This window comes from Ostrinia furnacalis, unplaced genomic scaffold, assembly GCF_004193835.3.
Source record: "Ostrinia furnacalis isolate ACB-3 unplaced genomic scaffold, ASM419383v2 OfSCF6215, whole genome shotgun sequence".
In the NCBI taxonomy this organism is placed as follows: Eukaryota; Metazoa; Arthropoda; class Insecta; order Lepidoptera; family Crambidae; genus Ostrinia; species Ostrinia furnacalis.
In genome coordinates this window covers 19362-33230 of record NW_021136454.1, presented here as the reverse complement: position 1 = coordinate 33230, position 13869 = coordinate 19362, and the positions used below count along the sequence as shown (strand labels likewise).

Genomic DNA, 13869 nt, shown 5'->3' with positions numbered 1-13869 from the left:
CTGAGAATTCTGAGTGCCTTAATGCCGTCCCCTTTATCTGTTTATTTAGTATACAGGGTGTTTCTTGTAAGGTGTCAAGCCGAAGGCAGGTGATAGGTGAGGACTAGACCTATCGATTTCACCCCCATGTATGTTTTACGATTTTTCATAGTTTAGAAGTTATCGTTAATTTTGTGATTTTTTCAAATTGTATGACTAAACTTAGAGAATTGCAAACATTAGTTAGTCCTAAGAAAGTCAAAAACATGTAACGGAATCTCCGACTTACCACTTTAGTGGAGCGATTACAGAAAATAATGGCCTATTAAGTACATGTTTTTTTGTGTTATTATGAAAGTTCAGAAAACTGCGCAGTTTTTAAAATTACTTTGGACCTATGGAATTTCTTTTTTTTTTTAAACTTTTAAGTTGAAAATTTTAGAATGTTCCGCTAAAAGCATATTTTTTATGTTTCTAGCAAAAGTTTTGTATCTTGCATCAAAGATAGGAAGTTGATTATTTTTTTCAAAAAATCTGCAATTAATAAGGAATCTGTCAAAAAAAAGAAATCTGAGAAAAGTCGACCCAAAAAAAAAGATAAAAAAATTTAGAGCCTACTGGGTCATACAATTTGAAAAAATCACAAAATTAACGATAACTTCTAAACTATGAAAAATCGTAGAACATATATGGGGGTGAAATCGATAGGTCTAGTCCTCACCTATCACCTGCCTTCGGCTTGACAGTTGACACCTTACAAGAAACACCCTGTATATTAATTAGTATCTCTTGATGATATTGTAGCAAGTTAAACCTAAAATCATGTTTTCCGTAAATAACTAATTTAAATAGGAATGCAATTTACGAGTTTGTTGTTTGATTATTATATATTACTACTCAATTAAAAAATTAAATTTAAAAAAATNCGAAAAATGTGACAACGCTCTTAATTTAAAAAACAGTTGACAATGACTACTCGAGCGGACTGTGCAAGTTGAGTAACTGCCCAAACGGCTAGTATATGGCCGCCCTAATTGTATGCAAGTAAAGAGCACTCATTATTATCAAACTCGGTTGGTGACATGGCATAAAGCAATATAACACATTTACCTTAATCCTTGTTACTGTTATTATAAGTAGTTCCTAAGCCATTTAAATTAATATTAATAATCGATAGACAATTATTATTCATAAAACATTATCGCCAACTACTGACATTTCGTAATTATTCTATGGAAATAAGACAACATATACTAAATTAAAAATGTACATAAACAAAGGCAAACTTATACCGTCGAACAAAGGTACCATTCTTGGAATTGCACCTGAATAATAACATAAGGTAACAAACAATTATTATGTATTACACAATACTATATTTATTGTATTGTAGAGTTGCACTTTGGTGTTTAACCTCCTATGTCCCACACTACAATTTGCTGATGGTGTTTAAAATTACCGATCCTTTTTACATGAGATATGTCAATCGCTGTCTGAAATTGCCTTCTTCCGACGTTTTGCTTGTTTTGGCTTGACGAAATCTTCCTCCTTGAAAAAAAGAACACCCCTTTAGTTAAAATTTAGGTGACATAACAAAAAGGGCGAGTTTATTAAAATAACTAAACTTTTCCAATTTGGCACGTATCTGCGTATACTGGAATAAAACCGTTTTCTGATACCTTCTAAGAGATAAACTTGGTATCCTTCCGTTTGGCCAAATTACTTTTCGCCAAATTTCACTTCGCAAACAACTTATCGCCAAAGTTTCATTTCCCAAATGAACTTTTAGCAACTGTACTTTTCGCAACTAATTCATTTGGTCAAATTATCACTTGGCCAAATTTTACTTGGCAAATGTTTATATAGCAAATGTTTTATGTTGCCAAATATTATATCCCAAATAATTTGTTTGGTCAAATTGACACTTCACATACTTACCCACCGTTACCCACAAATCAAAGCATAAGGCACATGATCATGGTTTTCACAATAATTTTATGTAAAACATTGTAGAAAATAGTATGGTTGCAAAAAGTAGGTATTGCAGAAAATAGTAGGTTAGGTTAGGTTAGAACAGTGACCCTTAATGCGCGAAGGCGAGCGAAGCGTGCCGCGGCAGCGGCCGCCGAGCGCTAGAATCACCTCTATTGTTAATGAATCATATGGAAATTTCGATACAAAGATTGAAATAAGGAAATTAATGTATAACAAATTTTATATTAACTACCCACTAAACAAAATAATAACCACAAGCTAATTTGTATACCATTCTATGCACCAATCAAATTATTTTGTAAATAGTTTATCGTGAAATATTTTTGCCTAATGAAACATTTGGCAAACCATACTTTGCCAAACAATAATTTGCTAAACAATAATATGCCAAAAAAAACATTTGCGAATTAAAAGTTTGCAATAAGTTGCTTTGCCAAATGAAAATTTGCGAAACGTTGTTTGCGATGTGATAATTTGGGAAACGTTTTTTGGCCAAACATTAGTAATCCGATAAATTTCTCTGCTTGTATTGTGCTGTGCAGGAATCGAACCTGCGACCTCTGGTAAAGTAGTCTGGGGAGGCCAGGCGGTCGACGCAACGTTGGTATAAGTACTTGGGAATCACATCCATTATTTATAAAACATAGAGTCCAAGTTCCTAACTCAACAAGTTACTTATCATAATGGTTAATAAATTATTAAAATATTACATACCTCACTGTCGTCATTTGATGAATGTAAATTCTGGTTGATAGGCAACGAATTTGAGACTAATTTTCTAGCGCGCCTTGAAATTGGTAATTCGTCTTCCCATGCTAAAGTAAATAATTCGCTATACTGTTTCTGAAAAGAGAAAAACAACAGTGCATTATTATTTTCGCGATTACTTCCATTCCAAATGGCTATTATCAAATTAATATTATCTAATTAACATCTAAATAATGAACTTTGCGATGCCTTTTTGTTTGTCAATTAACAAAATGACAATTATTTATTATTTAATGTTATTTTAAATATGGTCCGCGCCAATGGAAAGTGACAATTTTGTAAATCATCAACAGCCCTTTACAGTCCACTGCTGGACTATGAGCCTCCTCCACTATAGTGGAGGGTTTTGCCATAATCTCCACGCTAGGCAGGCGGGTTGGAGATCGCAGTTTAAAAGATTGATGTTTTTCAGAGAGCGCTGCTGCCCATTCTCTGTTTGATGTGTAGTCCCTAAGTCGCCTCTTACGACACCCGCGGGAAGAGTAGGGGTTGGTGACAAATGTATTCTACTCTGCCGTCACCACACGGCTTAGTTAGTTTTAATCTACCTAGAATACAGCTATGTCAATGTTTCTTAGCTTTAGCCTAGTCGCAGACCACTGACTTTTAGTTGGACGATAGTTGGGTCGGGCTGTTAATCAGTATGGACATGACAATGTGTGGAAGTGCGCACATTACACTGATTTTATTTTCATACAAATTAAAATCGGTCCCAACTATCGGCCGACTACTTAATAGTTGGTGGTCTACGCCTAGGCTTATTTGCCGTTAAACATTGCCGTACACAATATCAGTACATGGCATAGTTACTCATAGTTACTCAGTTACTCACCCTTAGACTATCACTACTATTCGACTGTGCTTGTTGTAAAGCTTTCTGCATACATTCCATGTTGAAAATTGACATATCATCTTGTTCCACGCAGTGTACTCTCATTTGTTCCAAGTGACCAAGGACCTGTAAAAGATTTTAATACTCTTCGTTAACATCGACCATCGAGTGTCGCTATAGGCGTTCGTTAGTTCGAACTTTTGGGTTCATGTTTACATTAAAGCACATTTTCCTGTTAACTGTTCATAGAAGTTAATTGCTAAACATTATTATTAATAACAGGGAAAAGCAGATTCACTGGCTTAACATAACTACATTACCTATGATAAGTTAAATAAAGCCATTGGCATATTAAGGGCCTTGCCACATTGGCGGATTACAAGCATTTTCGCTGCGTCGCCGCTCCGCTTTGAAAACGCTTTTGTAATCCGCCAGTGTGGCAGCTCACTAAGAAATTAAGGGATAAATAATTTAGTAGGTTTCAAAAATTGCTTACCAATTCAGCTGAAGGTGGGGCGTTAGGCGGTATGCTGTGTTTTCCAGGGCGTTTTCGCTTATTGGGACTCGTTCCAGGGTATCGCGTGCTCAGTAACACCGAAAGCATATCTCCAACTTTATCTTCATAATCTTGACACCAATATAATAAAGTTGACACAACAAATGTATCCTCTTCGTCAACGTCTCTACAGAATAACTGTCGTAGCACGTCCGCTGTTGGCCTTTCCTGCTTCAGCATCAATAGAACTGATGTCAGCGCTTCGGCGTGGTCTTTGTATGAGAGTTTGGGTATGATAGGCAAGACGTCCTCGACAGATATATCGTGCGCGGTAAGAAGTTGCCAAAGACAATATTGTTCGAACGTTTCCCAACCAAGGCTGGTGGACAGCATTGTGGTGATATCGTCGGATTTGAACATCATGAGATTGCCCTGGAGCGTCAGACACACCAACCTTTGAAGCTGACCCGCGTCCAGCGTCGAGACAATAGCATGCAATAACCTTATGTGGTTTTGAGCCTGGTCCTTGAATTCTCGGTAAACATCTGGTATCAGCCACACCAGAACATTTGCATCACACTCCTGACTCGTCTCAAAATCGGTAGCTAAACTATCTCCGAGTTTGAGCTCCAAGTAGCTACAATACTCTTTGTATAAGTCTGCTTTGAATTTAATATTCCTTCTTTTAGCCCCGTCTCGTTCTGAGCGACGCTCACGTTCGTATCCAACTTTTAAATAAAACAGTAAATAAAATCCCACACTGTGGAAAGTGTTTTGAGCGTGGATTTCCTTGAATGTTTCTAATACGAGTTTTCGTCTAGCTTCTGCTCCCTCGCCGGTGCCTCTCAGAAAAGTGAACATGGAAAATATTGGAGAATTTAAAGCAGCATCCATTTCCGCGGGACTGGGACTGCGACTGGTGCGAAGAGGAGGTAAATCTTGTATAGCAGCCGTGAAGAGGTCGGCAAGAGCGGTAGGCGTAGGCATCGGTGCACTACAGGCGTTAAGTAGAGCAGTGGCCGCAGCAGCAGTACGTTCGTCTAATAGAGTTTCGGCGAGCGGCCTCAAGATTAGCGGCAACGCTGCGGCCAGCTCAGGACGCTCTCGAGCTCGGACTTCTGACAACGGGAGATCGTCGTCATCTGTATCTTCTGCTATGACTGGCGGTGGGTCGTCCTCGTCATCAGAAAATGCCGGCTCATCAGGGCCTCCGCGGGGTAGTTCTTCATTATTATCATCACGTAATCCAGAAACGCCTTCACCATTACCGTTACTGCAGAACTCTTTGAATGTTTCTCTTACAGTTGTGCGCAGTTCTCTGTCTAATTTAGGTGAATCGAATAATGGTTGTAAATTAGGCAACACTCTCTTTTCAATAATTTGTTGCAATGAATTAAAAATTCCTTGTCTAACTTTGTCAGCATAAGGAGGATAGAAATTTGGAATGATTCGACACAGAAAGTCTAGTAAAGTGGCTGTAACGGCTGGATGTGACCGCATTGAATTATGCATGACCAGAATGGCTGGCTCTATATTCATGATATTGTCCTTTTCGGGATCATAGAACAACCAATCGTAGAAAAGAGCAAGCTTTGCATTGGATGCAGCAACATTAGATGTGCATGTTGTAAGTAGCCAACCAATCACAGCCCACCTTGGAATGATATCTGAACAGAGCAATTCATTCGTTGGATGTATTACACCAACAATGAATCTAATCATATCACTTCTGAGAGATTGTGATTCTGGAGTTGCTAGATATTGTCTCTGAAACCATTCTTGATACTTTTTGTGATGGCCAAACCGTACTTGTGACGTCAAAAAAACTAGTTTTCTTTCCATATCAGGTGTTAGTCTGGATTGTAAATACCTGCGTGATGTTCTAGTTTGAAGGAGTTGCAAAACATTGGTGAAAGTTGGACACAACGTTTTTGGATTAGTCAATATATCTTGCCAAAGTTGACTAAATTCCGGTATGCGAGCAACATTCTGGAGTAAACGTACCAAATCTCTGCCCAAAGACAAAACATCTGCAAACCTTTCCCTTATCAATGCAATCACAAAATTGACTTCTTTCTGTCGTAGGTTCATCAGTTGTGGTATGTTGTGGTCTTCTATCAACCTCAAGTATGTGTACACAACCATACAAATAAGCACTGGGAATTTGTCAAGCCAAGCTCTATTTTCAATGTAAATGTCCAGTAGAGATTCCACTAAGATTATGTTTTTAGGAGAGATATCGCCTCCAGATGCATAACGCATCAGATTCCAACACACACTATCAACTCCAGTAACTGCATTTCTTATCATTTCCTTAATAAGCCATAAAAGTTGATTTCGAGTTGTATCTTGAAATTTTAAATACCTTTCTAAGATCAGATTTGTCAAATTGTTGAGCACACATGTGAGACCATCTCTGGTGATGAGAGTAAGGTCTCTATAGCCCTTGGTAGCATTATGAGGCTCCGTTAGAATGGACATGAGTAGCCCAAGTGATACATCTTCATGGTTTTTGCACACTGCATTATTGAGAGCATCGTGAGCTTCCTTCTCGCTGCAGTCAGCCACCAGAGAGTGGACATAGTTGTAAGCTCTCTCGTACCTCTGAAAAATGGGAAATCACACATGAGCTAAAGTTACCAAGTTATCAAACTTGATGCAAATTGAACTTTCGCGCTAGTGGAACACCAGCGCCGCTACGGTCGATATGGGAAAGTGCGGTTGTACATGGCTGACTAAACGATTCTTTGTTGGGAAACTGCGAAATTGTAGACAGTACCTCTTCTATTTCATCCTTGTTTTCTATGGCGGTGCACACGAATAATCTAGGTGAATTAGATTTGCCCTGCTCCATAATTTGTAAATTATTATATCTACTTATTTTAATAAAAATCGAACACAGGTTGTCCCCTGCATGGCTATCGTAGGCGAAAAATATTTATGAAGCAACACAATCAAAATCATGAATGTGTGAGTATGTCATCGTGGATCAAACAAAAAGTTTCATGTCACCACCAGATGGAGCTTTAGTCCAAAAAACGTTTCGTTATTTACATATAAATAAGTTCACAATTTTTGTTATTAAATTTAATTAAAACTTAACGAAACTTTTATTTCAAAATCAGTTTAATCAGCTTACAAAACTTAATTTTTATAAAAATTATAGAATAAAAGCTGTAAACTGAATAGGCAGTGTCGTGTCGTGCGTGCCTAAGAAAAATTTTTTTTTTAAATATTTTCCTTTTTTTTTCTTCAGGCAGGAAATGCATGAACTTGCATACCTACCCACTGGCCCAAGGGAACCATTGGATTATGATTTGAGGCTTTGCCTTTCATATAGCGGGTTATTATCCGAGCTAGACGCGGTCTAGACATTTTATCGCGGCTCCGCCCCATTGCACTAACTTTCTCACATTTTACATAATAAAATTACAGATAAAAACCTCATCTTTGTTATTAGAAGCATGTGCTCTCCCTACACAATCAATAAAAACCTCTCAACATTTAACAAAGCTTAATATGTTGACATGTTTTTGTTAATTGTGTAGGGCAAAACAAGCGCTGGAGATCCGATCAATCAAACATTGCCGCGCTGTGGAAATGGAAAAATTATATTCACTTTGGGTAGTGTGGTGTCTAAAGGTTTTCAGCCAAGTCATCATCCACAGTCTGTCTGTGAGTTTATAGCTAATCTGTGACCGGAACCGGAACACTTGTCTTCGTCGACAAATTCGCCATTTTGTTGAAGTGCAATCAATTTGTTGTTGCTTCGCCTTCGTGCGACTTTTGTAATTCAAAGGATTTAGGATTTAGTATTACCAAACACTTCTAAAACAGGTAGATTTGCATTCCGTAAATAACAAAATTAAGTGAAATTATTTTCTATCCACCTAGGTACTGTTTTTCACCAAAAACAGTTCCTGTGTGTGTAGCCGGCAAGTTCCTTAAAATTGTGATAAACAAAATTGTTTATTTGGCGCATGGAAGCCTTAAATAGACGGATAAAGCAGCCCTGTTTAATTTTAGATCAAGATGGAAAATCAACAAAGGGAAAAAGACCGTGACCGATCAAGGCGTGGAGACCGACCATCAAGATTCTCAGATGCTACACGCGACCGGTCTAATGATCGAGATCGTCCGGAAGGAAAACGCTTGTTTGTTTCAAACATACCCTATGAGTTTCGTTGGACGGAGTTGAAAGACTTATTCAAGGAAAAGGTTTGTGTTTTTCCACTGTACCCTGTTAATGCGCAGCTTAGGTCAATGTAGAGATCAGCAATGCGAATGACGATAGCAGAGATTTAAATTTTAGTTAGATCAATAGGTTATCGATTTCCCTAACACCCTGTTAAACCAAAAGGGGTCAGAGGGCAGGATCTGCTTTACTGGATCAATAAATGTAAAATTGAGAAGTACAATTTGCTGCATCCATCATTGTTAATCTCTTGCTGGAGGGCCTATAACCTGTTAGCAACCAAATGATAATAAAGATTTATTGAAAGAGAAAAACATTGATGATAAAGCAAAAAACTAGTTTAATGATTTGTCACACTGGATGGAGAATTCTTCATTTTGTTCATAACTGCTCAATGTATACTTGAAGGAGTATTAACTTCATTACGAAAGGTGCTAGTTGGGGTGTACAGGCGGCGTGTGGCCTTATTTGTCTTTATTTTTTGCATTAGTGACTGATAGCACTATAATTATTATAACAGAAACCCTTGCATCATTGTTATTTATTTCCAAAATGTTTAATTAAAACTCTTCAACTTTTATTTCCAGGTGGGAGATGTAGCTTATGTGGAGTTATTCAATGATGAGAATGGAAAACCAAGAGGATGTGGGGTAGTTGAGTTCACAAACTCTGAAGCAATGAAGAAAGCTCTGTTTGTCATGCACAGATATGAACTGAATGGGAGGAAACTAGTTTTGAAAGAAGAAACTGGTGGGTATCAGAGACATTATAATTTTTCTCTAATTTTCCACAAATCAATGTTTGTAATGGCAATTTGTTTTAGGCAATGAGCGCAACAGGCTTAACTCGTCAAGGTCCACAGGTGGTGGTGGTGGAAGAAATAATAGAGATGACAAAGATGGGTATGTGTGTGTGTATTTCCTTATTTATTGCTATTAGCATCAAATGATGTTATTTCCTGTAACATTGCTAAGCTAGCTACTTATTTCTATTTAGGTTTAATTTAACTTACACCTAAAATGTAAACTTACAGATGGAATATGAACAAGCCAAGGGAACCAGAGAATTTCAACACATATGGACTTAGTCTTCAGTTTTTGGACTCCATCAATGTACAACCACCACTTGTAAAGAAAGTTTTTGTAGCTAATGTGAGTACTTACTTAAATTTTTTAAATCTTTTTTTACTTTAATAATAAATACAAAACAAGGCATATCTTCTCATTTACTATTTTTTTTTAATAGTTGGACTACAAAGCAGACAGAGCTAAAATCAAGGAAATCTATAAAATGGCTGGTAAAGTAAGGAATATTGACTTGGCGGTTGACAAAGATGGTAATAGCAGGGGATTTGCAGTTATTGAATATGACCATCCAGTGGAGGCAGTTCAGGTACATAGTATTATAATATTACAACTGCTCCTAAAGTATTACATTTTGAATTACTGAGAATATGTAATTTTTTCAGGCCATATCTATGTTTGACAAGCAAATGCTGTATGATAGGAGGATGACAGTCCGCATGGACAGGGGACTATCTGATAAGACCGAGTTCAGGCTACCTGAAGGTCTGAAAGGCATTGGTCTTGGTTTGGGACCTAATGGAGAACCTCTGAGAGACGTTGCTAGAAACCTGCAACAGACGTCAACAACTAATAACTTGAGTTTGGCCAACACTAATGCACCGTTGAGCACAGGAGTGTTGGGTGCTGTGCCGACAGCAGCTAGTGTCGCTTTGAATGGCTTGGGCTCTGGTCTGTCCACCAACTCATTGAATACCGGTTCTGCATTGGGTGGAAACCTAGGACTCCAGGTATGGTTATGACTTCTGATCACTAATATTTTCACATACTGCTCTAAACTAAATATTTTCTGGTACATTGACAAAGTTACTTTGCCTTCCACCATTCTGATCAGTTTGATTATGTTTTTTTGTTTTGTTATCTGAGATTCCCCTGATTGAAAATAAGGGCATGTAAATGCAGTAAAAAATCGACTTTTTGCATTGACCAACATTAACAATATTTATTATACTTCCAGGCTTTAGGACTGACTGGCTTAGGAGCTCTTCAAAATCAGTTGCTGCAGCAGGGACTGACAGCAAACGACTTGGCAACAGTTCTTACCGCGCAAGCCGCAAATGTGAACACCAATGCTCTGACTCTGGCAAACACTGACCTTGGTTCAAGCGTAATGAACAGCATGAACAACATGAACAACATGAATAACATGAGTAACTCTGGCTTGACTACCAGTGTGCTGGGCAACAATACAAGCATGAACAGTGGACCTCTTTCTGGTACTTATAATTTATTCTGAATATGTCATCTATGTCAATGGTAACAAAGTTCTTATTTTCTAAAAATTGCACATGTTTTAGGTTCAAACAGGCCACTGGGAGTATCTGTAACAAACCAAGGTTACAATCGCGATTCAGGTGTCCAGCAAAGGGACAAACCCTCTGATATGGTTATCATAACCAATGTAAGTTTCATGTCTTTTGATTTTATCTAAAGCTTGTGAGATACTTAAGGAAATTTATTGATATAAAATTGATTAAATGATCATTGTTCTTTTAGCTTCCACCTACAGTAACATGGCAGCTGATCCGTGAGAAATTCAGCGAGTGTGGAGACGTCAAGTTTGCAGAAATGACGGCTCCAGATACCGCCATCGTTCGCTTCCATAAAGAGTGGGACGCCGACAGAGCTATCAGTATCCTTTAAAATTATTATTATAAAACAACACAAGTGCAATTCATTTGCAAATTCATGATAAGGCTGGCATAAACTGATTATAGAGTCCAAACCTGTAGGCCTAAGATGCGCGCCGCGATAAGCGGTTATCACGCCATTTTATCGATTTTGCCCATACATTTTGACGTCGATAAAAGTTATCACGGCGCGCATCTTAGGCCTACAGGGCTCGAATGTAGTTACGTAGACACTTATTTCCTTCACGAAAGTTTTTTTTTCTTCTGAAAAAGATAAACTTTTTCGACAATTTTACCTAAGTCTAATGTCCTTCTAGAAAGAAAGTTACCTAAGAGATGTAATATCTGATCTTTTCCTTAGACAGAAATGGTTTTAATGCCAAATTGTGTTACAATAATGGTTTTCTTACACCAAACTAACAGAAATGTTCGACAGGACCCGTATCGACGGCAGAACCATTGATGTTCGCTACTTCTAAAACATCAGTGGAACCTTGAGGTTAGTAGATTTCTGTTACTTTTTGACATTGGATTCGTAGATCGTCTTTGACTTTCTTGCAGTAGGAAAATTCTATGGCCATTGTCTTGCATTCAAAAACGTTATTGGTTTTTACCGTTACCATTCATGACGTTATATTACAATCTTTCGAAACTTCATATCTATGGTTTGGAACCTCACAGTTATTACTAAATACAAAATTAAAATTGCCATTAAAAGTAATGAATTGAATTTCTGTTATTCAGTTGGTCATGTCCCTGTTTGGCACCATAAAATAAAAACTTTCGGCGATAAGTCTTCCCATTGTATTTCCTTTTTTGTATTAAATTGTGTTATCAACGGAACCAATTCGATTACATGAGATGATAGGTGTCCAAAAATCTGGTGTCATAAAATAAAATAGTGAAATTGTTATGTTTTGTGTTTTCAGGAATATGAGGTTTGAAGTCGGTCTGTAGTGGGCTCTGTCTAAAAACTCTGCTGCCTGGATTTCACCTTCGTTTTTAAGTCTTTCTCGATGTAACGTATACTCTACAATTCCTACATTATTCTTCTGGTTGATTTCAATCTATCGACATTTGTATCTTAGGATAAAGTAGAATAAGTGTCTTAATGTTTCTGTACATCCAATGATTAAGATTAATAAATTCCTTGAACTAAGTTTGAGACGTTCTAACTTAAATTGAAGTTGTAGTTGTTATTATGTTACCTAAAGGAGATGCAAAGAATTTGGGAAAGCTATCCGAATAGTACGCCAAGTCGACTTATGTGTACATTTTCGGTATCAATTTTATCACACCATATAGCATTTTTAGGTAGTGTAACCAGTAGCTGTATCGGTTTAGGTAATTTTTTTGTATCAGAATAGGCTTCCTGATTATGCGCAGTCGGGTAAAATATGTTTTGCGTTTCAACACGTCACAGTAGGTAATCGAAGAACATCCTTATTTGTGTTGTTATTATTAATAACATGCGAGTTCAAATTATTATCTAACATCGCCTCATACAGAGATTCGTATGGAGGAAAGCCATCGATGTCATTTGTTATATTTATTGCAATCGGCTTCAACGAAATCGTATTATTTTGTTATTATTGGCTGCGACTAAAGTTTGTTGGAGAGTCACAGATTGATTAAAACGTGGGAATGCAGTCACAACTAAATCTGAATTGTGTTGGTTGTTCTCCGATTTTAGATCACCGATAAGCGAGGCTTCGGAGTAAATGTCAGTTATTGCACAGCATCTAAGCCAGTTGCGTCCATCCAACAAATTATACGTCGAGTTCTGCTTGCAAAAATCATTAGTCAGAATGAATACAGTTGCTGGTAACGAGGCGTAGTCTGTAGTTGCAAGTCACAGAGAAGATGAGAGCGTTTATTCCTTTTATCTGTGGTCGATTGAAACCGATTTTAGCGATATCTGCACTGCAAAAATAAGCAGCAATTCATACGAAGGTGGATCTGCAATATGAGTCACTCAAATTCCATGAACTGTTCCCATATGATGCATCTAATATTGTCGATTCGGCTTCGTTGAAACTTGCGCACGGCAATATGATGCCAAGTCGCCACAAAATGTAATAAGGTTTGTGGTAATGTTAACTGTTAGACATTATATTCGAAGTCGAGCCAGGAATTATCTTAATGCACCCTAATTTAACTTTCAAACACATTACGAACAATATCGGCGTTATGGTTAGACGCTCTCCGTATAACTTGTGCCATACTTCTAAAACTTTGTTAAAAATAGCTCCACGAAGTCTCCTAGTATTGAGAAGAAGGCGTTTGTCGAAGATGAAATCTTCAATGATGTCGGTCGCTGCTGTACGAAGTCAATTTTGAATACCGAGGGTAAGTTGATCTGTTATCGGACGGATTTGTATTTGTTTTGACGGGCATGCATGGGGTTTCGATTCAAAAAGGGTGTCATTATTCCTTATTATCTTGTGTAGACACTGTAGTTGCTTCAGTTTTCCTCCGTCTTTTCACACGGTAAATCTTCTGCGTGCATTGGAACTTGCAAGCGTTCACTGCTGACCACAGCTTGTGATTCTGTTCCGCAGTGGCCGAGAAGATTTGTTGCATCGATTCGGTCTGTTTTCGCCTAAGCGAGTTAGTGTCGAGAAGAGCATTCTTGCTTGGGTTGCGACTGTGGTGGTGTCATAGTCACTTGACGGTGGTCTCCAGTTTTAGCAGTCGGCAGTTTATCCGATTTTAAACGCAACGTACTTGATGCGACAATGATAACAGGTTTTATAACAGTTTTTAATATTTTTCAGGCTCCCAATGAAATAATGGCAATAGATTGATTCTATTTGGCCAAAGTTAACTGATAATGAAGAGAAATTATAAGAACCAATGACTCGGTCATCATACCGATGTCTCTATGATAA

General features: G+C 37.7%; 2 protein-coding genes across 4 annotated transcripts; one reads left to right on the top strand and one right to left on the bottom strand.

Moving 5' to 3' along the window:
* Positions 1 to 1106: 1106 nt before the first annotated feature.
* Positions 1107 to 7061, bottom strand: IntS3 (integrator complex subunit 3). Its single transcript, XM_028317385.1, has 5 exons — positions 6850 to 7061; positions 4071 to 6674; positions 3575 to 3700; positions 2689 to 2817; positions 1107 to 1527 (listed from the first exon to the last, which is right to left on the bottom strand). The coding sequence occupies exons 1-5, from the start codon at positions 6922 to 6924 to the stop codon at positions 1462 to 1464; spliced, it is 3000 nt and encodes a 999-aa protein (XP_028173186.1). The 5' UTR covers positions 6925 to 7061; the 3' UTR covers positions 1107 to 1461.
* A 735-nt stretch (positions 7062 to 7796) lies between these two features.
* Positions 7797 to 13818, top strand: rump (heterogeneous nuclear ribonucleoprotein rumpelstiltskin). Of its 3 annotated transcripts, none has more exons than XR_003656653.1 (12): positions 7797 to 7907; positions 8097 to 8288; positions 8853 to 9015; positions 9089 to 9167; positions 9299 to 9416; positions 9511 to 9657; positions 9734 to 10078; positions 10306 to 10564; positions 10646 to 10749; positions 10845 to 11074; positions 11185 to 11582; positions 11683 to 12902. XR_003656653.1 is itself a non-coding variant. In XM_028317384.1 (12 exons), the coding sequence occupies exons 2-11, from the start codon at positions 8103 to 8105 to the stop codon at positions 11455 to 11457; spliced, it is 1593 nt and encodes a 530-aa protein (XP_028173185.1). In that variant the 5' UTR covers positions 7797 to 7907; positions 8097 to 8102; the 3' UTR covers positions 11458 to 11477; positions 13756 to 13818. The 3 variants fall into 3 exon arrangements, 2 of the variants coding, with proteins under 2 accessions (XP_028173185.1, XP_028173184.1); XM_028317384.1 differs by lacking the exon at positions 11683 to 12902 and adding an exon at positions 13756 to 13818 and having other exon boundaries at positions 10845 to 10980; positions 11402 to 11477; XM_028317383.1 differs by having other exon boundaries at positions 10845 to 10980; positions 11402 to 11477; positions 11908 to 12902.
* Positions 13819 to 13869: the final 51 nt, after the last annotated feature.